Source organism: Mustelus asterias, chromosome 6 (genome assembly GCF_964213995.1).
Source record: "Mustelus asterias chromosome 6, sMusAst1.hap1.1, whole genome shotgun sequence".
Taxonomy (NCBI): domain Eukaryota; kingdom Metazoa; phylum Chordata; class Chondrichthyes; order Carcharhiniformes; family Triakidae; genus Mustelus; species Mustelus asterias.
Window position 1 is genome coordinate 119,668,258 of NC_135806.1, and position 26,126 is coordinate 119,694,383.

Below are 26,126 nucleotides of genomic sequence, written 5' to 3' on the forward strand. Positions count from 1 at the left end.
CTTTGATACAAATACTTTTGTTTTAATCTATCCTTGAACATCTGACTAATGCCTTCCAACATAACGTCCCGCTATAGACTATTATCAACCATGATGACACCACCGTAGTGGGTTGGATCTTAAACAATGACGAGCCACAGTACAGGAAAGAGATAGAGATCTGGTGAACTGGTGCGATGACAATAATCGCTTCCTCAGAGTCAACAAAACAAAGGAGATAGATCTGAGAGTTCATACCGGGCTTCAGTTTAACGTCTCATGCAGAAGTTTCACACCTAATTCTCATCTGCCCCCACTTTGATCAGTGTGAAAAATGTATCGAGACACTCCTAGAAAACCCAGCAATTCACTGACTATCTATTTTCTTCCTGAAAGTCCATTTGTTATTCACTGCAGGTTTGTGAAATATAGCAATATAGTTTACTTTACCGCCTCACAGCTCTTGGAAAAATTAAAGGCTTGCTGCTGGCGATGAAACAACTTCCAAATTGATGGTGGTTGCCATGGCTTCGAAAGTTTAGGTTTGTAAGTCGGGTTGATGGGGTGTTTTTGATAACTGCTAGCCAAAATTTCAACATCCTTTAACCGCTTCTGCCAGTTCTTCTTCATATTCTAGGGAAATGTAAAGACATTAGTTGAAGCTCTCTAAAGATTTCAAGAAAACCCAACAAAAAAAAAATCTATTCTTAATCTCAAGTGGGGTGGGATGGGGTAAACTAAGGGGAACGGACAAGACAATGGTACAGGGTAGCAACATGAGTAATGGCAGGAAGGGAAAGAGCATACACATGTAAGAACGCACTCGCAGATAAGGCTCGAGTTTGCAAAAATAGTAAAAGGACAGGACTAAAGACTTTGTATCTGAACATGTGCAGCATTCATAACAAAATGGATGAATTGTCAGCTCCATTAGAAATAAATCTGTACGACTTGATAGCCATTACAGAATCTTGGTTGTAAGGTGACCAAAGTTGGAGTATTCAAGAGTGCTTGACATTTCGGAAGAATGGGAAGCTCGGAAAAGGTGGTGGGGTAGCTTTGTTAATTAAGAATGATATTAGTGCAATAGTGTGAGATCATTTAAGTTCTAAAGATCAAAATGTATGAACAGTTTAAAAGTTTTCTTTATTAGTGTCACAAGTAGGCTTACATTAACATTGCAATGAAGTTACTGTGAAAATCCCCTAGTCGCCACACTCCAGCACCTGTTTGGATACACTGAGGGAGAATTTAGCATGGCCAATGCACCTAACCAGCACATCTTTCGGACTGTGGCAGGAAACCGGAGCACCTGGAGGAACCCATGCGGACACGGGGAAAACATGCAGACTCCACAGACAGTGACCCAAGCCGGGAATCGAAACCAGGTCCCCTGGTGCTGTAAGCCCTGTGGGTGGAGATAATAAATAGCAAAGGTAACTACAAAGAACAAAAAAAATTGCAGCACAGGAATAGGCCCTTTGGCCCTCCAAACCTGCACTGACCATGCTGCCCGACTGAACTAAAACCCCCTACCCTTCCGGGGACCATATCCTTCCATTCCTATCCTACTCATATACTTGTCAAGACGCCCCTTCAAAGTCAAAAAGTAGTCATTTGTTGGAGTAGTTGATAGATCCCCTGATAGTAACTGCACTGTAGACCAAAGTATAGGGGAAGAAATAATGGAGGGTTGTAAGAAAGATACAGGAATGATCACAGGTGGTTTCAATCCATGTCAAGATTGGACAAATCAGCTTGGCAAAGGTAGCCTTGATGATGAGTTCATAAGAGTGTTTTCGGGGTAAGTTATTGGAGAAGCATGTTTTAGAGCCAATCAGAAAACAAGCCATTCTAGAACCAGTAACGTGCAATGAGACAGGATTAATTAATTAATGACCTCATAGTAAAGGAGCATCCAGGTAGCAGTGTAACATTAGTGAATTTTGCTTTCAGTTTGAGGGTACGAAGTGAGTCTAAGACTGTTTTAGACATAAAATAAATTTCATGGGTATGAATAAAGAGCTGGCTAAAGTGAACTGGGAAATTAGTTTAAGGATAGGGCAGTAGAGATGTAATGGTAGACAATTAAGGACATATTTCATAACACTCAAAGATACATTTCAGCAAGAAAGAAAGACAGTAGAAGGAGGCACCATCCACGCCTAACTAAGCAAATTAAGTATAGTTTGAAATGGAAAGAACTGTACAATTCTGCAAAGGTTTTTGTTAGGTCAGAAGATTTAACAGAATTTAAAGGCAAAGAAAGACTAAAGAAATCATAATTTGGTAATCATTTACAAATTCGACCAATTTGCATTCAAATTTTGAAACAAAGAAGGAATTTGCATTTATATAGAATCTTCCAGACTTTCAGGAAGTCCCAGATCAGAGTCAATGCATTACATTTGAACCAGCGAATCCCTGAAGTTCAGGAGGCCAATCAGCCCATTGAGAGTCTGCACAGACTCTCTGAAAGAGCATCTTATCCAGGCCCAATCCCTCCACCTTATCTCCATAACCCCATGCATTTACCATGGCCAATCCACCTAACCTACACATCTTTGGACTGTAGGAGTAAACCAGAGCACTGGGAGGAAACCCGCACAGACATAGAAAGAAGATGCAAACTCCACACAGGTAGTCATCCAAGGCTGGAATCAAACCTGGGTGCCTAGTGCTGTGAGGCAGCAGTGCTAACATTGTGCTACCGTGAAGTGCAGACACTATTCTTGTTATGTAGGCAAACACGCATACAATCCCACAAACAGTAATGAGATAAGCAGCCAGCAAATCTGTGATCTTGCCATGTAATTGTCGGCACTAGTTCACAAATTTGATTTACAAATAGTGGAAAACCTAAGAACCATTCCTGGGAGTCTCCAATGGGATTTCCTTGCTCTGACATAAATCCTCAACACATTCCTACCTGTTTCTTATTCTTCAGACAATTTCTTATCCATTCCTAGGTTTTACCTTTAATTAGAAATAGTATAGTTAGTTAAAAGCCAGAAGGATGGAAAGATCCACTCTTCTTCAGGTAACATAAAACCATACACAAGGGCATTTAGAGGTGGGCAATAAATGCTGAAAACGCCAAAAGAATGAAAGAAAAACTTCTGAAAATCCAGGATAATCAAATCTTCAGAGTGCAACATGAACTATGTAGAAATCTTGAATATAATTGCACTGTGATGGCCACTTTGTCATGTTCTTTCAGATATTTTGTGAATAAAAGTATATTTTTTGTCCAAAAAAATACAAAGATGGTGAAAATATTAGGGGTGACCTTTATAACAACGCATCTACTTCCTCAGAAGACTAAGGAAATTTGGCACGTCAGCTACAACACTCACCAACCTTTACAGGTGCAGCATAGAAAGCATTCTTCCTGGTTGTATCACAGGTTTGTATGGCTCCTGCTCTGCCCAAGACCGCAAGAAACTACAAAAGGTCGTGAATGTAGCTCAATCCATCACGCAAACCAGCCTCCCATCCATTGTCTCTGTCTACAATTCCTGCTGCCTTGGCAAAGTACCTAAGAAAAACTAAGCAGTACCTAAGAAAAACCAAGCAGTGTGCCTCAATGACCATCATCCGATGGCTCTGACATCCATCATTATGAAGTGCTTTGAAAGGCTAGTCATGGCACAAATCAATTCCAGTCTTCCGGACTACCTGGATCCACTACAGTTTGCCTATCGCCGCAACAGATCCACGGCAGACGCCATCTCCCTGGCCCTGCACTCAACTCTGGAACATCTAGATAACAAAGACACCTATGTCAAACTCCTATTTATTGACTACAGCTCAGCCTTCAACACCCACAAAACTCATCTCCAAACTCCGTGGCCTGGGCGTCGGCTCCTCCCTCTGCGACTGGATCCTGAACTTGCTAACTCACAGACCACAATCAGTAAGGATAGGCAACAACACATCCTCCACGATCATCCTCAACACCGGTGCCCCACAAGGCTGCGTTCTCAGCCCCCTACTATACTCCTTATACACCTATGACTGTGTGGCCAAATTCCCTTCCAATTCAATTTTCAAGTTTGCTGACAACACCACCATAGTGGGACAGATCTCAGACAATAACGAGACAGAGTACAGGAATGAGATAGAGAATCTGGTGAACTGGTGCAGTGAGAATAGTCTCTCCCTCAATGTCAACAAAATGAAGATTGTCAGGAAGCGTAAAGGAGAACATGCCCCTATCTACATCAACAGGGACAAAGTAGAAAGAACATAATAAATAGAAGCAGGAGTAGGCCATCTGGCCCCTCAAGCCTGCTCCGCCATTCAATAAGATCATGGCTGATCTGATAGTAGGTTCAGTTCCACTTACCCGCCCGCTCCCCATAACCCTTAATTCCCTTATTGGCTAAAAACCTATCTATCTGTGATTTAAACACATTTAATGAGGTAGCCTCTACCGCTTCATTGGGCAGAGAATTCCAAAGATTCACTACCCTCTGGGAGAAGAAGTTCCTCCTCAACTCTGTTCTAAATTGACTCCCCCGTATTTTGAGGCTATGCCCTCTAGTTCTTGTTTCCATTGTAAGTGGAAACAATCTCGATGTTTCTACCCTGTCTAGTCCCTTCATTATCTTATATGTCTCTATAAGATCTCCCCTCAACCTTCTAAACTCTAAAGAGTACAGGCCCAGTCTACTCAATTTCTCCTCATAAGCCAATCCCCTCATCTCCGGAATCAACCTAGTGAACCTTCTCTGCACCACTTCCAAAGCCAATACATCCTTTCTTAAATAAGGGGACCAAAACTGTACACAGTACTCTAGGTGCGGCCTCACCAGCACCTTGTACAGTTGCAGCAAGACCTCCCTGCTTTTATACTCCGTCCCTCTCGCGATAAAGGCCAACATTCCATTTGCCTTCTTAACCACCTGCTGCACCTGCAAACTGTGTTTCTGTGATTCATGCACAAGGACCCCCAGGTCCCTCTGCACAGTAGCATGTTGTAATTTTTCACCGTTTAAATAATAGTGCCTTTTCCTATTATTCCTTCCAAAGTGGATAACCTCACACTTACCAACGTTATACTCCATCTGCCAGATCCTTGCCCACTCACTTAACCTATCCAAATCTCTCTGCAGATTCTGTGTGTCTTCCACGCAATTTGCTTTCCCATCCATCTTAGTGTCATCCGCAAACTTTGTTACCCTACACTCGGTCCCCTCCTCCAGATCATCTATGTATATGGTAAATAGTTGAGGCCCCAGCACCGATCCCTGCGGCACGCCACTAGTCACGGATTGCCAACCAGAAAAGCACCCATTTATACCTACTCTCTGTTTTCTGTTAGATAGCCAATCTTCAATCCACGCTAACACTTTACCCCCAACTCCGTGCACCTTTATCTTTTGCAGTAACCTTTTGTGAGGCACCTTATCAAAAGCCTTCTGGAAATCCAAATACAATACATCCACCGGTTCCCCTCTGTCAACCACACTCGTCACCTCCTCAAAAAACTCCAGTAAATTAGTCAAACATGACTTTCCCTTCCTGAATCCATGCTGTGTCTGCTTGATTGAACCATTCTTATCCAGGTGTCCTGCTATTTCTTCCTTTATGATAGATTCCAGCATTTTCCCAACTACAGATGTTAAGCTAACCGGCCTGTAATTACCTGCCTTTTGTCTGTCTCCTTTTTTAAACAGTGGCGTTACATTAGCTGTTTTCCAATCAGCTGGCACCTCTCCAGAGCCCAGTGAAAGGGTCGAGAGCTTCAAGTTTTTAGATGTCCAGATCACCAACAACATGACCTCGTCACCCCATGCCGACACTATAGTTAGGAAAGCCCATCAACGCCTCTACTTTCTTGGAAGACTAAGGAAATTTGGCATGTCAGCTATTACCAAACTTTACAGATTAATCTTAGAAAGCATTCTTTCTGGTTGGTATGGCTCCTGCTCTGCCCAAGACCGCAAGAAACTACAAAAGGTTGTGAATGTAGCCCAATCCATCACGCAAACCAGCCTCCCATCCATTGACTCTGTCTACACTTCCCACTGCCTCAGCAAAACAGCCAACATAATGAAGGACCCCACGCACTCTAGACATTCTCTCTTCCACCTTCTTCCGTCAGGAAAAAGATACAAAAGTCTGAGGTCACGTACCAACCGACTCAAAAACAGCTTCTTCCCTGCCACTGTCAGACTTTTGAATGCACCTACCTTGCATTAAGTTAATCTTTCTCTACACCCTAGCTATGACTGTAACACTACATTCTGCATTCTCTCCTTTCCTTCTCTATGAACGGAATGTTTTGTCTGTATGGCGCGCAAAAAACAATAATTTTCACTGTATATTAATACATGCAACAATAATAAATCAAATCAAAGTAAATCACCTTGAAAACAAGACAGGGCAAAACTATTGACTGGTTTAACGCGCACTAAATCACAAACGGCTAACGTACATTTCAGTCAAAGGGGGTGTGAGATACTTGTGTACTTCTGTTAAAACTTGAATAAAAACAATCTACGTACATTTCAATCCAAATGGGTGTGAGGTACTTACTCATATACTCCTGTTAAATAAAAACAACCTGAAATACATTTCAAACTTGCTCACATATTTCAACTGAGCGCCAAAGCGCACAGTGAGAGAGCGGGGCGCCGGGAGATGTAGTTTGGCGAGGCAGGCTAGGAGTACTAGAGAGTGAGGCAGGCTGGGAGTTGTAGTTTGGCGAGGCAGGCTGGGAGTTGTAGTTTGGCGAGGCAGGCTGGGAGTTGTATTGAGTGAGGTGCTGGGTGTGGTAGAGAGTGAGGCAGGCTGGGAGTTGTAGTTTAGCGAGGCAGGCTGGGAGTACTAGAGAGTGAGGCAGGCTGGGAGTTGTAGTGAAATCAAGGGGCGCGCGGGGAGGGACCTCGCTCTGGTTGGAACGGCGGGCGGTTGGTGACGTCACAAAGGGTTGCTGTCACCCGATGCTGGAGCGCGAGCTGGCAGCAGCAGGGACGAGGCGGCGAAGGTGTAGGTGCTTGCAGGTCTCCGAGCAGGTAGTCTGCACTTCAGCTGTTTGGGTCTCTCGTCTGTTTTGGTTGAAAGAGAGAGGGTGGCTTTAACAACAATAACGCGCGATCGGAGTTTGCCCCGGGGCTTTTTTAAACTCGCTCTTCTTTCTGCCAGTCAAGCGCCCCAGAGACTCGCAAGTCCAGTCGGTAGCGGCGGGCTGCTGTCGCCCAGTCCGCTGTTGTTCTAACCGGTTGTGAGTGTGGGTATTAAGGGGGAAAAGAAAAGCCATCTCCCATCACTCTCCCATTGTCTACTGGACCCAGGGAAAGTTGCTGTGAGTGTTCCCGAAGTCTGCTGATGGGAGGAGGAGCAGGTGTGCGTTAGCAAATGCAATATTCATGTAACCAGTTCTACTTTCATTTGCGTTTTCATTCCAAGTTTCCCAAGATTAAAATATATCTTCGGGATCCGGGAAGTTTCTGATTGATTTATTTGTAAATTTGCACCAAACGTGTTCATGCAGGCGAGTTCTTGTCCCGACAGGTGGGTGTTTTCTTACCTGTCTGTTCGAGGTGAAACTAAAACAGTGCACACAAAGCCTCGAATGTGTTTACAAAATAAATAATGAAGGAAGGGAATCAATCTTATTGAGCTGTTAAGAAATGATATTTATAAATAAATTATACTTTCAAGACTTTATTATCGAATTGTTTTAATTGTGGGCAGGGGCAGTCATTTTTGTATTGATTTTGAGATGGGTACTATTTTGCTTGGGTTAACAAAACTGATATCAATGTCACAATGATCTCTTCCCCAGAAATAAAGTGCTGCTGTTAATATAGAATAAGACTACCAAAGCAATCTGGACAAATTGGAAGTCCTTGCACATATGTACCAGATTGTGATTTGTATCTCATTGATATTAGGTGGGGAGCACCCTGTGCTCACCAGTTACAGAAGGTGTCTTAGGATGTATCATTTGTGTTGTGATTGCCATATAAATACAAGTTGTTGTTCTTGCAGGCATAGACGAGTTCTAAAAATGGCTTTTTGGCACTTAAAAGTACATCTCCTACTGCAGACTGCGCACATTGATTCAAATATTCACGAGGGGAAATAGATGGTTGTCCTTGTCAAAAAGGAGCTAGGTCATTAGAGGGTATTCTAGAGAGGAGGAGGGAAGGATGGATAAATTGTTAATTGGAGCTAGTGTGCAGGTAAGGGGATAAGACTAAAACATTAATGTGAAAGGCTTCTCATTAGGAAGGAGGGTTTTGAGAGTATAAGAGATCTTCATGCAACCAGTGCAGCGTCAGATGAATTCATATGTATTTGTTAACATGGATACTGATGAAGTCATTTCCCATGTGGATGAGCAAATTGAGGTTACCTCATCCTTATGGATGGATAAAGTAAAGCCTAGCTGGAAAATGTGAGCTAAACACTCTTCAGATTCAAATTGATGCATTATTTTATTGTTTCTGTTAAATCTGGAAATACGTTCAATTATTTTATTACATATATCAGAATTTAGATGCTGTGAATTCCAGAATATAGTACATGTTGATGTTTATGTGAGTATATTAAAGGAAGCCTTAAAAAAAGACAGACAGTTGGAAAAGTACAAGGAGGGAATTTCAGAATATAGGTCCTGTATAATTTATTACCTGTATAAATGACTGCTATTGCTGGGGTAGAGGGAGGGGGCATGCACAAGAGTTGGAAGAATGGAGAGTTCAGGGAAGGTTGTAATGCAAGTACAATATTTTGACTCTATCACTACTCTCTGCTTTATATAGGTCAGGTAGTGGTCTGTCCAGCGATTAACTCCTTGCATGGCAGAGTTATCTAAATGTCAACTTTCTCCTGACTGATAAGCACATGGTCAAATATATGCCAATGCTTAGATTGTGGGTTGTTGCTAGGCTGCCTTCCTTTCAGGTGGACTATTGTTATAACCATAGGCGATTATAGATATGAACAGCCAGAGAATTCCGGCCAAGGTCTTGCTTGACACGCAACAAAAGTAGGAGAGTTCCATTTGAGATTTCCTTTCCAACTCCATGTGACTGAGGATGCCTGTCTATCTAATGTGGTAAGAAGTCTCACAACACCAGGTTAAAGTCCAACAGGTTTATTTGGTAGCAAATACCATAAGCTTTCGGAGCACAGCTCCTTCTCTCCACATCATATCTAATGTGACCATGTCCAATGCTGGCATTGAAATTGCCCATACAGATAATTTTGTTGTCTGTAAGGATTGATTGTGTGTGATAGTACAAATCATCATAGAACATTTACATTGTCATGTTCATCATTGTGGGAGCATATGCACTTGTTTGTTGCATCCCTACTTGTTACGGGGAAAGGCATAGACTCATCAGGCATTTGTTGATGCCTTTTGGAAGGTTTTCCAGATCCTTAATAATTTAGACTTGATGCAATACTTGCCTTTATGTTCTGTAGGTTCCAAAAGAAAGTATGTCCTCCTCTTTCTTCAAACTGACCTTTCCTGCTAATCTTGTCTTGCTAAGGGCAGCTACGTCCACATCTTTCCATCTAAATTTCCTGGCTACAAGAGTTGAATGGTGTTCAGGTCTACTGCTGGTTTGATGATCAAGTTGGGTGCGGACATTCCAACAAGTTATGATTGGCTACTTTGTTTGATTACTTTCTTCTGTTGTTTCATGCTGCCAGATTGAGCTGCATGGTATGCTGGGCATTAATGTAAGGAACAGGCTTTGTTTGCACCTCCTTTTATCTGCTCTGTTCCCCCCTGCCCATGATGTGAAGATGCCGGCGTTGGACTGGGGTAAACAACCCTGCCCAGCCAGCTCTGCATTCCTAAATAGGGCAGCTGGGTTCTCAGAAGCTGTATCAGGCAACTATTTGAGTACGTCTAGTGATCAAAACCGATATGAGTATTGCCTGTGTGTAGGTTGAGAGCTGTGATTTAGTGACTGCAGCTGTCACTGCACCTGCTTCCCATTGCCGTTGGAATTGGTTGCAAGTCTGAAGACCATGCTTTATCGCTAAACCTGTGCTAAGGAATTTGATTATAATGAAGGAAGACTGTGTGCTGCTGCCCAAGTTTTCTCAGCCACTTTTGCATCATCCCAGAGGTGGGGAAACCAAGATGTCTAGTTAGCTTGGCAGCTTCACTGGCTAGTACAGGGTATTTCTATGCTTTCACCCTTTGTTACAGTCCACACTGCATTATCATTGTACCATATCCTTTGAAAATGCCAAATAATTGTGTCACCAAATAATTGCGGCACGGTAGCACAGTGGTTAGCACTGCTGCTTCACAGCTCCAGGGTCCCGGGTTCGATTCCCGGCTCGGGTCACTGTCTGTGTGGAGTTTGCACATTCTCCTCGTGTCTGCGTGGGTTTCCTCCGGGTGCTCCGGTTTCCTCCCACAGTCCAAAGATGTGCGGGTTAGGTTGATTGGCCAGGTTAAAAAAAATTGCCCCTTAGAGTCCTGAGATGCGTAGGTTAAAGGGATTAGCAGGTAAATATGTGGGGGGAGGGCCTGGGTGGGATTGTGGTCGGTGCAGACTCGATGGGCCGAATGGCCTCCTTCTGCACTGTAGGGTTTCTATGATATCACAATGGATTTTGTTTCGCTCTTGCAACATCTGTCTCTCCAATATGAGGTAAATATTAATAGAGTTCACCACCTGAAGGAGTGGATTGGACTGGAAGTGCGAGGTTGTATGTAGATCCAGAGAAGACTTTGATCAGAGTCCAGCCTTCTTTTTGTTAGCTAGGACCCATTTAATAAAGAGGACTTACAGTCACCTCACAGCCTTTGAACTCCAAAGATGTGCAGGTTAGGTGGATTGGCATTGCTAAATTGCCCCTTAGTGTCAGGAGTACTAGCTAGGATAAATGCATGAGGTTATGGGGAGAGGATCTGGGTAGGAATGTGGTCTGTGCAGACTCGATGGGCTGAATGGCCTCCTTCTGCACTGTAGGATTCTATGAACTCTGATATTTTTCAAAACTCGGGTCATTTATTTGGAATTGCAAGGTTTTATTAGTTAACTTTACTAGTGGTAATAAAGGAGTGGTAGGGTTTAATTAATTCAGAGAATAATCAAGGTGAGGGGGAAAATTTAAGGGAGATATGTGGGGGATGTTTTTCACGCGGAGAGTGCTGGGTGCCTGGAACCGGCTGCCAGAGGAGGTTGTGGAAGCAGGCACATTAGCAACACTTAAGAGGCATCTGGATGGGTACATGAATAGGGAGGGAATAGAGGGATATGGGCCGAGTAAGGGCAGAAGGGTTTTTTTTTAGTTTAGTTAGGGCATCATGATCAGCATAGGCTTGGAGAGCTGAAGGGCCTGTTCCTGTGCTGTACTTTTCTTTGTTCTTTGTTTTTTAATAAATGAATTAACACATAATGAAGATAACAGAGCAGGTGATGTGTTGCAATTGCAGAACATTGGAGCTGCTGGGCACCAGTGTGATCCAGGACAAACACCTGCAGTAAGTGCCTGTGGCTTGAAGGGTTTCAGCTCTGGGTCATTCAGCTGGAGACCTAGTCACAGAAATTGTGACACATCGGGGGGGGAGAATATTATCACAACAGTTTGTTCTAGAACACATTCATTATGATGGGGTGTTTGGATTCGATCGGTGGTCAGAAACAGGAGGTGTGTGTAAGGCAGATATGAGGACATTGAATGTAGAAGTGGAGGAGCCTAAGCCTTTGCAATTGCTTAACAGGTTCAAGGATCTTGCAACCTGTTTGGATGCAAGTGGGAGCTGAAGGATGGATGAGCAAGCTGATAATGGCACAGGAAGCCATTCGAGCGGAGAGTTAATAGGGATGTGGTGGTAGTGGGGTGCAGTATAATCAGGGGGATAGACACAGTTCTCTGCAGCCAAGAGTGAGATTTCAGGCGACAGTGGTGCTTGCCTGATGCTGGGGTTTGGGACATCTGCTCTGGGCTGGTGAGGAACTTGTAGTGGGAGGGGGAGGATCTAGTGGTTGTGCTCCATATAGTAAGTAGTCTCGCAACACCAGGTTAAAGTCCAACAGGTTTATTTGGTAGCACGAGCTTTCGGAGCGCTGCTCCTTCATCAGGTGAGTGCTCCATATAGACACCAATGCCATAGGCAGAACTAGGAAAGCGGTACTGCTAAGGGAGTATTATCAGCTAGGGGCTAAATTAAAAGGCAGAACCTCAAAGGTAATAATCTCTGGAACATTCTTCATCTGAACTGTGCTGTGGCAGTGTTCTGGAAAGTCGTACTACTAAGGAAGTTGAGAGAGTTTTAAACTAAATAGTGGGGGGTATAGGCTCAAGTTTGGGAAGATGTGATAAATTAATTAAGACAAGTATGCAAGTTAGCAATGAGGGAAATGATCAGAGCATGGCAGAAATGGATAGAATGTTCAAATTTTAAAATGTACCAGCAGCTAAGGCTAGAGATAACTAACGGCTTTGCACCAGAAAGTACATAACATTTGTAACCATACAGATGAATTGATAATGTAAATAGAAATACACATGTATGATCTCATAGCTATTACAGAGACATGGCTGCATGGTGACAAAGGCTGCGGCCTGAATATGCAAGGGTACTTGACATTTAGGAAGGACGGGATACTAGAGAAAGGTGGGGGAGTAGCTCTGCTAATTGGGGGTGACATTGGTACAATAGAGAGAGAGATTCCCTTTGTTCTTGAGATCAAGATATGGCATCAGTTTGGGTGGAGATAAATAGCAAGGGTAAGAAGTCACTTGTGGGAGTGGGCTTATAGGACCCTAACTAATCACAATGGTATGGTGATGATCATGGGGATTTAAATTTACATATAGATTGGACGAATCAGTTTGGCATAGATAGCCTGGATGATGAGCTCATAGTGTTTTCAGGTTAATTTCTTAGAGCGGCATGTTTTGTCACTTGGCAGTTAACTGTCTGTCACCATCACCTGGTGCATTCTACATGCCAACGCTTCTATCAATCAGACTCCACTTGTCAACCCATCAGCCCACTCTTCTCATACAGTATAAATTGTTACTTTCTCCTTACACTGGTATTCTTGTGAAATGTCTTGATGAGTGCAAGACAAAAATCTTTGACTTCTCTTTTTTTCAGCAATACTCAAGTTCTGTGCTACCAAATAACTAAACGGTCATAAGTGATGATTGCACAATATTCAAAACCATTCGCAATTCCTCAGATACTGTGGCAGTCCGTGCCTATGTGCAGCAAGACCGGGACAGAATTCAGGCTCGGGCTGATAAGTGGCAAAAGGCATTGTGCCACACACGTGCCAAGCAATGATCATCTTCAACAAGAGAGAATCTAACCTTCTGTCCTTGACAACTTCTATCATGCTGGAGTTACCATTGACCAGAAACTGAACTGGATCAGCCATATAAATACTGTAACTACAAGAATAGGTCACAGCCTAGGAAACGAGTGACCCTCGTCTTACAGATGGTCAACAAGCTTTGAAGAGTAAGGTACAGGTCAGAAGTGAGATGGAATACTTTCCACACACCTATTTCAGTGCAGTTCCAACAACATTCAAGAAACCTGACACCATCCAGGACAAAACAGACCTCTTGATTCGCACCCCATCCACCCTCTTTAACACTTACTCCCTCCACCACCAACACACATGGAAGCAGTGTGTGCCATCTACAGGATGCATTGCAGCAACTCACAAAGGCTCTTTCGACAGCACCTTCCAAACTATACCACCTATAAGGATGAGGAAGACCACTACCTGGAAGTTCCCCATCAAGTCACACACCATCCTGACTTGGAATTATATCGCCATTCCTTCACTGTCACTGGATCAAAATCTGGAACTCACTTCCCAACAGCACTGTAGATGTAGCTACACCACATGGGCTGCAGCAGTTTAAGAAGTCAGCTTGCAACCACCTTCTTGAGGGCAATTAAGGATGGGCAATAAATGCTGGCCTTGATGACGATGCATGAAAGATTGGGTTTTTTGGTTGACAAGTTGCTGGAGGGCAAAAAATAGGAGGCCGGCCAGGAGTGTGTTTAAATAGTCAAATCTAGAGGTAACAAAGGCATGGTTGAGCATTTCAGTGTCAGATAAAATGAGGCTGGAGCTGAGTCAGGCATTTTTAGAGGTGGAAATAGGTTGTCATAGTGATGACATGGCTATGTAGACGAAAGCTCAAATTGGCAAGATGTGTGAACAGTCTTGTTCAACCTCTGATGATTGCTGAGGAAGCGGGTGACATTGGTAGCTAGGTTTGTGGCAGAAATTGAAAACAATAGCTTCAATCTTCCCAGTGTTTAGTTAGTGGAAATCTGATGTTGGTCAAGTCGGGGAATTTCACAGTAACTTCATAGCAGTGTTAATGTAAGCCTTACTTGTGACTAATAAACTTTGACACACTAAGATTTAACGTTTAATTTAGAGGTAGAGTTCAAGAGAGGTGCTGGATGTTGAGCTGGGTGACATTAGTGTATATGTGGAAACTGATTTGTTTTCAGATGATAGCACCCTAAGGCAGTATATAGATGAGAATTGGAGATGGTGAAAGATGATGGGGACCCCAGTGGTGATGTTGCCCGAGTGGGAAGCGAAACTATTGCAGGTGATTTTCTGTACGCGACTGGAGAGATTAAAGTAGAGGCTAGGCACATGCCATCTCATCCAGCTGGAGAGGCATTGAAGGACAGTGGTGAACCATTGAGCAAGCGGCTCAAGAAGGACGAGAGGGGAGAGGCTGCCACTGTCACAGCCACACAGGATGTTATTTGTGACTTTGATAGTTGTTTCATTGTTGTGACAGGTGAAAAGCCTGACTGGAGTGTTTTAAACATAAAGCTCCAGGAATGGTGGGCACTGATTTAAGAGATAGCAACACATTTAAAAACCTGGAAGAAGAAAGACGGTGTTGCTGACATTGAAATTTATTGACACTCCTTGGTTGTCCTGAGAACTTTGTGGCTTGAATGAGGCCATATCAGAGGGTAATTGAGAGTTGACTGCATTGCTACGTGACTGGAGTTCACACCTAGACCAGACTGGATAAGAACAGCAGGGTGTGGTCACTTACTGATACCAACTTTATTTTTTTATGTCCTCTTTTTTTCAAGACTGAATTTTCAAACTGCCATGGTGAGATTACAGGAACAGTGACATAACTACACCACTGGATTCTTCTGCAAATTCCTGCAGCTTCACACTTTTCAGTTCCAAATCTGGCGTGCCCTTGTGCTGCTGTGGTACTGATCTTTTCAAAACCTTCAAGCTTTATCCCGATTGTGACCCATGAATTTGCTCACTGACCTCTGTTCAAAGTTTCTTCTTTTCCAAATTGTGCAATATTTTTTTACATATAAGTGCATGTTATTAAGGTTAATTGTCTTTTCTAGGCAAATTACTCATGTATATGAAATCATTTGCTTGCAGCTGCAGTGGCTGATAAGGGAACAATGTCTGATACCATTGATGCAAGATCCAGCACAATCAATGAAGGGTGAGATTAATTTATTTGTTCTATTTAAAAATATAATTGCTTAGATGCTTAAGAAGTCTTTTACAATTTGTAGCATTCCCACAATCAAGAATATTTTCTTATAGATTTATTAACTATTTACCATTGGGCTGACAAATTATTGCTTTTTACTGACTGTCTACATGTAATTACAGATGAATTCAATTAACACCATGTTAATTACAACTTTCATTAGCAATATAAATGATTTCATTGACGTGTGATACATTTGAATCATTTTTTACACCAGAAAAATAGAGATTAAAATCTTGAGAGAGGCTGAATGCATGCATCATTTGTTTATTGATTGAATTATTTTAGGCCCAGTATTGTGAAAAGACAAGTTTAATTGGTAATAAAAGATCCTCTGAGGAATACAATTGAATTTCCTATTAAATTTAAAAGTAATATCTTCCAATCCTAAATCAAGATGTTAAACTTAAATAAGGCCAATTATACACACAAAGTTGAGTTAGTTAAATAGATTAAAAGGTCTGGTGGTGAGCATTTCAAAAAACAAATCTTCAAAAAAACTGAGCAAGAAAAATCCATTCATGGCTTACTAAAGAAATATGGATAACATTGCATTAAAAGAAGAGGCTTATAACGTTGCAAAGAACAGTAATATGCATGAGGATTGGGAGCTTTTTAGAAACCAGCAAAGGGTGACCAAAAGGTTGACGAGGGGGAAAAAATGGAATATGAGGATAAGTTAGCCAGGAATATAAAAATATTGCAAGAGCTTTTACAAGTCTGTGAAAAAGAGGGGAGTAGCTAATGTAAATGTTGGTACCTTAGAGGCAGAGACAGGAGAAATTATGGAAATGGAAGAAATGTTGAACCATTATTGTGTGTCTGCACAGCAGAAGACACAAAGTACATACTAGAAATAGAGGGTAAACAAAGGGCTGATAAGAGAGAGGAACTTAAAGTAATTAATGTCAGCATTATTAGACAATCTTGAGGGACTAAACATCATCAAAGATAAAGGTATTTGACTGGTGATGTAAGGAAAACAAGCTCAGATAAAGGGAAACTGAGATTAACAGGTCAGTGGATAAATAATGAGGAATAATGGAAAGATGGAATCTTCCACCTTAGTTCCAGCAGGAATGACAGGACCATTTTTGGTCCCAGAACCCAGCTCTGAGCTGTGCACCAGGCTGTTGCTTTTTACCAAAGTAAGTTAATTGGCTGGGGAGCCTGGAGGTGAGATGATGCATCTTTCCTGTCAAAAGGAGGATTTTGAATTGAAGGAACCATAGCATACCATGAAAATTCACCAGCACTTGGATTTTCTGGGCTGTAGTAATCACAGGAATTGAGAGGAGACTTGGGAAAATTGTTCCCACTCCCCAGGGAAGGTCTCATTCCAACCTGGAGGTTCTGCTGCAGCATCTGAGTGCCTGCATTGGGCTGAGCTGGAAGTGGCCGAGGAAGTCAGCAGCAGGAATGTGCTCCCTCCAATTTGGGGACAGTCCGTCAACGAGATCCAGGACTTCAGGAGGGAATGACCGATGTGTGACATAATATTTTCAGGGCCAAGCCCTAGCTTCTGATGTGCCCAGCCTTCTCCTGCAGCTGATGCTTCCCCTCAGCCTGTTGCTCCCTCACACCCATGCCTCACTGTCACCTTCCACAAATTGTATGTTTTCCTTCACTGCATGCAAGCCATTAAGAATACTTAACTCTTTGCATTCAAGAAAGCACATCAATTGGCATGGGGCAGTGACCAATGCGGAGGAGGCTTCTAGTGACAATCACCATGTTGATCTTTGGCAGTGCGTGCCCACCTGTTCCCCTGAGGCGGAGGTCTTGTTCAAACAGACAGTAGATATCATCAGCAATTTGCCAGGAAAGCTTGAGGCCCTCAGCCTTGTGATGAGAAGTGATTCTCTCCAGGCCTGTACATCCTTTGGAGGCACTGCCTCCTTCCAGGTGGATGTCGGTGTCCATCCCATCTGTCCTATAGAGTGGTTTGCTGTTTATAATAGAATCCCTACAGTACAGAAAGAGGCCATTGAGTATGCACTGACTGTCTGAAAGAGCATTCCACCCAGGCTTTCCCCTTCGTCCTATCCCCGTAACCTGGTGCATTTTACCATGGCTAATTCACCCAACCTACGCATCTTTGGACTGTGGAAGGAAACTGAAGCACCCAGAGGAAACCCAAGCAGACACAGGGATAATGCACAAACTCCGCACAGTCACCCAAGGACGGAATCGAGCCTGGGTCCCTGGCGCTGTGAGGCAGCAGTGCTAAACACTGCCACCGTGCCACTTCTGTTGTTCCTCCTGCTTGGAGCAGTTGACAGTGGTATGGCCTCTGTTCTTGAGCCTCAGTAGAGGTGAAGGTTGGAGCTGTACAAGCTCTTCTAGTCTTGTTGCGGGCTGGCAAGCGGGAAGTGCAACTGAAGGTATGTTCTGTGCTAGACAACTGATGCGCCAAGTAATCGCCTGTCAAGTGATGAAAGCCACCTCAGAGAAGTGCTCTAAGCAGGCACCCTCCTTTCTGATGCCAGGTCCTTTAATTGGGAGCTAAGTGCCTTTAAAAGTGGGACTCTCTGAGGAGATCATTCAGGGTTTGCTGGCTGACCTTAAGGGGGCATGGGAAATCCAAGCAAGTTTTTGAGAATCCCTGAGCCACCCCTAAATCCCACTGGGCTTGGACAATTGTCTTTAAGTGGCTCAGTAATGAGCCTAATTAACCAATGGGTGAGTTCCTCACGTCAGCCCATTCCCACAATTGATTAAACAGGGATACATATTCCCACAGGCAGGAATAAGATGCACGGCTTCCTCTGCGATTAAGTTGGCCCTTACAGCAGCTCTTTTAAATCCTAGCTGATGGCTTCCACCACCATTTTATCAACTGCCCCACCTTTCCAGATAGAGTAGTGGATGCAAAACACAGTAATGCTAACCTAACCTCAACTGAATTTGCAGTGCAGGAATGTATGCTGTCAGAGGTGGTGGGTGTTTTAACACATTGTATGATATAATCTTCTCATTCCTTAATCACTTATGTTACTTTACCAATGTTAGCATTGTTAAAAGGGCTCTGCGGCCTCATTAATTTTGGCAAGTTCTGCATTGGCAAAGGCTGAAGTAGCTTGGATTTGTTCTGCAATGCATGCAACAATTTCAGCCGTAAAACTGAAGTAATGTGGCAACCTTCTCCAGGACAGCCTATTTGAGCTCAAATTTTCAGTCCATGATCAGAACCTGTAAACAGTGGTTAAGTTCACTTATCTGGTCAGTGCATTTTCTCTTGAGCTGTCCTTATTGATGACGAGATACATTTAAGAATTGTCAAAGCAAATGTGGTCTACGGCAGATTTCAGATATCAGTCTTAGAACGATGAGTAAGTCTGTCTACCAGCTGAAGTCTCCAGAGCAATCATCCTACCCACTCTGCATTCAAGACACTGGTACTGTGTACCAGTGTCGCATCAAGAATCTCAGCCGCTTTCAAACGGAAGTTTCTGAAAATCAGACAACAGGACCAAATATCAGGTACTGAGGTACTCTCTAAGCTGGCATGCCAAGCATCATATGGAGAAAGTCACAACAGAGTTGGGCTGGCAAAATGCTAGAGACTTAGCAAAGCAAATCTTCTGTGAAGAGTTCAAGCTTGGGGTGCTGTCTCATGACAGTAAAGAAAGCACTGCAAGAGCACTTTGAAGGGTTCTCTGAAGTTTTTATATTGATTTTGAGTCCTTGGAAAAGCTTACCCAGGATCAGTGCACCTGGCACAAGCAAATAAAAATGGTGCTGCCTCCTTTAAAAGCAAGCACCAATCAGAGGCAGCAAAAATTCAAGAGGAAATCCCAAGAGGGCAATCTATCCAAAATTCAGTTATTTGCAGCAGAGCCTCTGGGCACAGATCAGCCTTCGCGCTCACCTACATATCCACTGGAATGCTACCAATTACCCTAGATGACACATATGGTCATTTTCACCTCAAAGGATCAACAATAAGTTTCAGCATCATCAGGCAACATTGGGAGTAAAAACAGAAAATGTTGGAAATTCTCTGCAGGTCAGGCTGAATCTGTGGAGAGACAAAGGGAGTTAACATTTCAGTTATGCGACCTCTCATCAGAACTTTGGGGCGTTGTCTGCTGTTCGAGCTGTTTATATTTAAACAGGGATGTCAGTCTCTCTGGCATGCAGGATGCAGGCAGCACACTGGGAGCACTTTGATGTTATAGTGTGATCTTGTAAATTAACTTTTGGTGATGGGACTTTTGCCTCCATGGACTGCTGGATCCTGGTAGCACACTGGGAGTACTCTGTAGTTTGGAGTGGACGTGTGTATGTCTGAAACTCTAGTAAAGGAGAAGAATTCTGCTGCTGCTGACTGAAGAATCATCCCAACCACCCTACCTCCATCCACTGGCAAGTGCTCTCCCTCTGGAAGAGGAGAGGGGGAGAGAGAGAGGCCCGGAAAGTCAGAGACCTTGGGCCTGGAGGCTCAGGGCCCAACATCATCTGCAGGAGGGAGGACAGAGATCCATGTTCAAATGCAACAAGATCTGGACAATATCTAGGCTTGAGCTGAGAAATGGCAGGTAACATTCACGCCACACAAATGCCAGGCAATGACCATCACCAATAAGAGACATTCTAACCACCACCCCTTGACATTCAATGTGTTACCACACTGAATCATCCACTGTCAACATCCTTGGGGTTACCATTGACCATAACGTCAACTGGACTCACCACATAAACACAGTGGCTACAAGAGCAGGTCAGATGCTAGGAATACTGCGGAGAGTAACTCACCTTCTGACTCCCCAAAGCCTGACCACCATCTACAAGGCACAAGTCAGGAGTGTGATGGGATACTCCCCAATTGCCTGGATGGGTGCAGCTCCAACAACACTCAAGAAGCTTGACACCATCCAGGACAAAGCAGCCCGCTTAATTGGCACCACATTCACAAACATCCACTCCCTCCACTACCGATGCTCAGTAGCAGCAGTGTGTACTATCTATAAGATGCACTGCAGCAATTCGCCAAAGATCCTTAGACAGAAGCTTCCAAACCAATGACCACTTCCATCTAGAAGGACAAGGGCAGCAGATACATGGGATCACCTGCGAGTTCCTCTCCAAGCCACTCACCATCCTGACTTGGAAATATATTGCCATTCCTTCGCCGTCGTTGGGTCAAAATCCTGGAATTCCCTCCCTACTGGCATTGTGGGTCAACCCACAGCATGTGGACTGCAGCAATTCAACGCTACCTTCTCGAGGGCAACTAGGTATGGGCAATAAATGCTGGCCAGCCAGCAACGCCCATGTCCCACAAATGAATAAAAAAAATAAAGCTTCTGGATATAGAAAAGAAACAGAGATGCAGATATAAGGCAGGAAAAGAACAGGTGAAGGAGTCTGGAAATCAGGAAATGAAATATTGCAAACGTTGATATTCAAATCGGATTTATCTTGGGAGAAGTGAAGGTAGGATCAACACTGATATTAAATATGCTGTTTGGGGCTAGTGTGAACATTGCTCACACCACCTTTTATACCATTAAGATTTTCTTTACCCACACTCCATTTTCTAGTCTTTGTGCAAAGAGCATCCATGGGTCTGTACTCATTGGAGTTTAGAAGGATATGGGGGGATCTTATTGAAACTTACAGGGTACTGCGAGGCCTGGATAGAGTGGACGTGGAGAGGATGTTTCCACTAGTAGGAAAACCTAGAAACAGAGGGCACAACCTCAGGCTAAAGGGACTATCGTTTAGAACAGAGATGAGGAGGAATTTCTTCAGCCAGAGAATGGTGAATCTGTGGAACTCTTTGCCGCAGAAGGCTGTGGAGACCAGGTCATTGAGTGTCTTTAAGACAGAGATAGATAGGTTCTTGATTAATAAGGGGATCAGGGGTTATGAGGAAAAGGCAGAAGAATGGGGATGAGAAAAATATCAGCCATGATTGAATGGCAGAGCAGACTTGATGGGCCAAGTGGCCTAATTCTGCTCCTATGTCTTATGGTCTTATAAAGGAATATCCACTAATTCTGCTCTGTCTTCCATCAAGTTGAAATTGGGCACCTTTTATAATTTTGTTCCTCTCTGATTTGAAAGAGAAAAGTTGTATTTTGGTTAAATGCTTGACCATCAAATCTTGTCTTACACTAAAACTGATTTGTATTCCTGTTTATCAGAAAAAGCGAAAAGCAGCTTGCTGACAATGCCCTCACAGCGGATGCTGTACCTGACCAATATATGAAATATAACATGAACTATGAACATACTGGCACGTGCATTATCTTCAACAATAAGAATTTCCATCCAAGAACAGGTAGATTATACCTTATTTAACTGTGCTTATGCACATAAGATTTACAGTTGGGATGGAAGATTTCTGTAGAATTTTGTGTTCTGTGTAGATTAGTATTTAAATTGTGCTTGAATTGGGTTCTTTTAATTCTTTCATGGGATGTGGGCATTTGCCCATTTCCCATTGTCCTTGAACTGAATGGTTTGATGGGATATTTTAGAGGGCAGTTAAGAGTCAGTCACATTACTGGGGTGTCTGGAGTCTCATAGGCTAGACCAGATAAGGCTGGTAGATTCCTTCCCTAAAGGGCATTAATGAATAGAAGGGTTTTTGCAACAATCAGTGATTGTTACTGCGATTGCCATTACCGAGAGTATCTTTATATTGCATTTAAATTCCATCAGTGGGATTTGAACCTCTAGGTAACTAGTTACATCACCCCTACACCATATCCGCTACTAGTTTATAATCAACTTGTGCTACTCTTGAGTTTTCTGTTTATGGATGAAACAATGTTGTATGTGAAATGCTTATATCTGGACACTTGTTTATCTGTGTAAACATTATAGTCAGATATATTAGTTCTTGAGACTTCACAATACAATAATCATTGATAGTCATGCAATTATGGTATTTTATCAAATAACCGGTTTTAATACCTACACATTTGCAAAGTTTCTGTTAACTGACACTGGGGAGCTCTAGGTTTGACAGAACTAGTTGATTGTATCTGAGGCAGTGACGAAGTCACTGTAGTTCACCTTTGTGGAATCTGGTTAAAAAATGTGGAAAATTAAGCAGGATTCCCATTCCAAATGCCGATCTGGTGAGCCCTGTTGCAAGTGTTGTGCAATGGGTCACCCTTAGCATGTTGTTTCTTGATGGTCAAATACCTTGTTTGTAGTGACCTTAACACTTGTTGTTAAGGCTAATACTTACAAACTACCCAAGCGGCATTATTTGGGAAGCTGTCAGGTGCCAGATGTAGTCTGGCTAATTATTGTAGAATGAATGGCTAAGCAGAAAATTGATGAGAGGATAAACTTAGAATTATTTTTCTTCCTATTAATTTTGTTAATAATCTACCATTGTTTTATAGGCATGAGTCAACGTAATGGTACAGATGTAGATGCTGGTAATTTGGTGAAGACATTTCAAAAACTGGGTTTTCACGTTGCGGTTTATACTGATCAAACATGTGATGAAATGGTTGAAAGGCTGAAAAATGGTAAGTATTTGTCAAAATTAAGATAAAATTTAGCATGATTATACAGTTTGGCAGCTGAAAAATCCGTGACTAAATTAAACTGAATAGGATAAAGGTAAAGTCGCTATAGTCCCAGGTGACCGTAGGCTGACTAGTGGTGATTTTAATCCGAGGATCACCACACCTCAGACGAAGGGCAAGGTTGAGAAGGCAGGACTTCATGAATAACCTCAGCCGGTACAGGAATTGAACCCGTGCTGTTGGCATCACTCTGCATCACAAACCAACCATCCAGCTAACTGAGCTAACCGACTTTCTTTGTCCATGGTTTTGGCCATCGGTCCTAATATCACCATATGTGGCTCTGAGGTTAATTTTGTTTGATAATGCTTTTACGAATGCCTCGGAATGTTTTATGTTAAAGGTGCTGTGGAAATGCAAGTTACCATTGTTTTCACTGGCATAGAGTAAAACAACTTTCTGTTCGATCAAATGAAAATTCTATTTCTTTATTGCACCCTACACTCTGACAAAAAAAGAGTGAAGTTATCCATTCCTGTGCTGAGATGTAGATTAGTCTAGTTCCTTCTAACTTTATATTTGTTATCAATACTATTGTTCAAATAGTAGACCTGAGAGAGATAGTAGGAGTTTAATGGCGCTAAGCATTTTGAGCATATTCTCTGAATGAGTTCCTAATCATGGTGCTTATTGTAATGATTTCCCTCGGAGTTGGTGGGTGTTGCGGGGAAGGCCTTCATCCCCATTGCTAATTGCCTTACGAAAATGGTAATGAGCCACCATCTTGGACTGCTGCAGTGCATCTGGTGTAGGTACACCCCCAGAGCTCTTTGGAAGGAGGTTCCAGGCATTTGACCCAGCAACGGTGAAGGATTAGCAATATAGTTCCAAGTCAGGATGATATGTAACCTTTGATCTCAACAGAGTTTGATTATTCTTAGTATTCTGAGTAATCGGATAATAACATTTGGGGTGGCACAGTGGTTAGCACTGCTGCTTCACAGCTCCAAAACCTGGGTTTGATTGCTGGCTTGGGTCACTGCCCGTGTCTGCGTGGGTTTCCGCTGGGTGCCCTGGTTTCTTCCCACAGTCTGAAAGACATGCTGATTAGGTGCCTTCCATGTATCTCCCTCCATGTACCCGAACAGGCGCCAGAGTGTGGCGACTAGGGGATTTTCAAGGTAACTTCATTGCAGTATTAATGTAAGCCTACTTGTGACTCTAATAAATAAACTTTAAAGTTTGTTCTGATAATCTTTGAAAGTTGTTTTGATGTTTAAACCTGGATTTGAAGCTGGTGCCAGCATCTTACTTTTGTATTTATAATTTATCATTTAATTTTGTTATATAGCTGCCAAGAGAGACTACAGCCAAATGGCTTCCTTTGTCTGCATCTTCCTTAGCCATGGAGACGATGGGATACTTTATGGAACTGATGGTTTTCAAGAAATTAAAGAATTAACCAGTTACTTTAAAGGAAACCAATGCAGATCTCTGATTGGCAAGCCAAAGCTATTTTTTATACAGGTAGGAATGAAAGTGTGTGACTTGGTTCTGACCGTAGCCGCCACAAACTAGATTATAGTTTTTGACATGTATTTGTGCATCGTTTTGTATTTTAGGAGCAGGTACGCTTCTAATTCCTTTTGGGGAATTGCTGTGTAAAGCTGCAGAATAACTGTGATTCTTACTAAGTGGAGGAATATGGATGTTAATACATAATGATGATGGTATAATGTGATTCTACACCAGTATACAACTTCCCTTTGATTCATTTGTGGTTGTAGAGCGGCACAGAATTGCTGAACTGGACTTGAATCAAAAGTTTATTTAGCCCCTAATTTGCATAATTGTCTTCTTAAAATTCATGTGAATATATACTTGTGAATGCCTCTTTTTGTTGTGTGTTTGGCCTAATTTTCTTCAACTTTATTTTGTGATTGTCATTATACTGATGGGTCAGTCAGTGTCTACCAAGCATTAGAGTAGAGTCAGGTATGGATCCTATTCTGGAGAAGGCATGGATTAGCCTTACCTCGTACACATGACGCTTAGAGAATAGGAACAGGAGTAGTCATTCTGCCCTTCGAGTTGACTCTGCCATTCAATATGATCATGGCTGATCCTCTGTCTCAACCACCAATCTCCCGTTCTCTCCCTATACCCCTTGATATCTTTAGAGTTTAGAAATCTATCTGTTTCTTTCTTAAATAGAAACATACAAAATCCTGATGGGACTGGACAGGCTAGATGCAGGAATAATGTTCTCAATGTTGGAAGTCTAGAACTAGGGGGTCACAGTCTAAGAATAAGGGATAAGCCACGCAGGACTGAGATGAGGAAGAACTCCTTCACTCAGTGAGTTGTGAACCTGTGGAATTCTCTACCACAGAAAGCTTTTGGGGCCAGTTTGTTCAATCTGTTCAAGAGGGAGCTGAATGTGACCTTTGTGGCTAAAGGGGGAGAGAAAGCGGGAGTGGGATACTGAAAGTGCTTGATCAGCTATGATCATATTGAGTGGTGGTGAGGCTCAGAGGGCTGAATGGCCTGCTCGTGCACCTATTTTCTGTGTCTATGTTTAAATATATTCAGTGACCTGACCTCCACAGCCTTCTGTGGCAGAGAAATCCACAGGTTCACCACCCTCTGAGTGAAGAGGTTTCTCCTCATTTCAGTCCTAAATGGCCTATCTCTATCCTGAAACTGTGACCCTCTGCCAGAGGAAACAACATCCCTGCATCCAGTCTGTCCAGCCCTGTCAGAATTTTATACATTTCAGTTAGAGCCCCTATCATTCTAAATTCCAGTGAATACAGGCACATTTGACCCATTCTTTCCTCATATGACAATCTTGCCATTGTAGGAATCAGTCTGGTAAACCTTCGTTGCAATCCCTCTATGGCAAGTATATCTTTTCTTAGATAGAAGACCAAAACTGCGCACAGTTCTCCAGGTTTGATCCCACCAAGGCCCTGTAAATCTCCTGCACACAAGTCCTCTTGCACTGCAGGCCAGCATACCATTTGCCTTCCTAGCTGCTTCTACACTTGCATGCTTGTTTTCAGTGACTGGTGTACTAAATCTCATTGTACGTCAACATTTCCCAATCTATCACTAAATAATATTCTGCCA

At 42.8% G+C, this 26,126-nt stretch overlaps 2 protein-coding genes across 2 annotated transcripts in view; one reads left to right on the forward strand and one right to left on the reverse strand.

Annotated features, from left to right (window-relative positions):
- Window positions 1-6,603, reverse strand: part of primpol (primase and polymerase (DNA-directed)) — a 31,559-nt gene extending 24,956 nt beyond the window's left edge. The window contains exons 1-3 of the mRNA XM_078215056.1: window positions 6,523-6,603; window positions 2,909-2,955; window positions 430-612 (exon numbers count right to left, since the gene is read on the reverse strand). Coding sequence (XP_078071182.1) covers window positions 430-609 — 180 coding nt within the window. The 5' untranslated portion in view covers window positions 610-612; window positions 2,909-2,955; window positions 6,523-6,603. The remainder of the gene's footprint in view (window positions 1-429; window positions 613-2,908; window positions 2,956-6,522) is intronic.
- Window positions 6,604-6,877: 274 nt separating this feature from the next.
- The window catches only part of casp3b (caspase 3, apoptosis-related cysteine peptidase b), a 34,600-nt gene continuing 15,351 nt past the window's right edge, over window positions 6,878-26,126 (forward strand). The window contains exons 1-5 of the mRNA XM_078215072.1: window positions 6,878-7,001; window positions 15,381-15,447; window positions 21,651-21,787; window positions 22,866-22,994; window positions 24,346-24,521. Coding sequence (XP_078071198.1) covers window positions 15,404-15,447; window positions 21,651-21,787; window positions 22,866-22,994; window positions 24,346-24,521 — 486 coding nt within the window. The 5' untranslated portion in view covers window positions 6,878-7,001; window positions 15,381-15,403. The remainder of the gene's footprint in view (window positions 7,002-15,380; window positions 15,448-21,650; window positions 21,788-22,865; window positions 22,995-24,345; window positions 24,522-26,126) is intronic.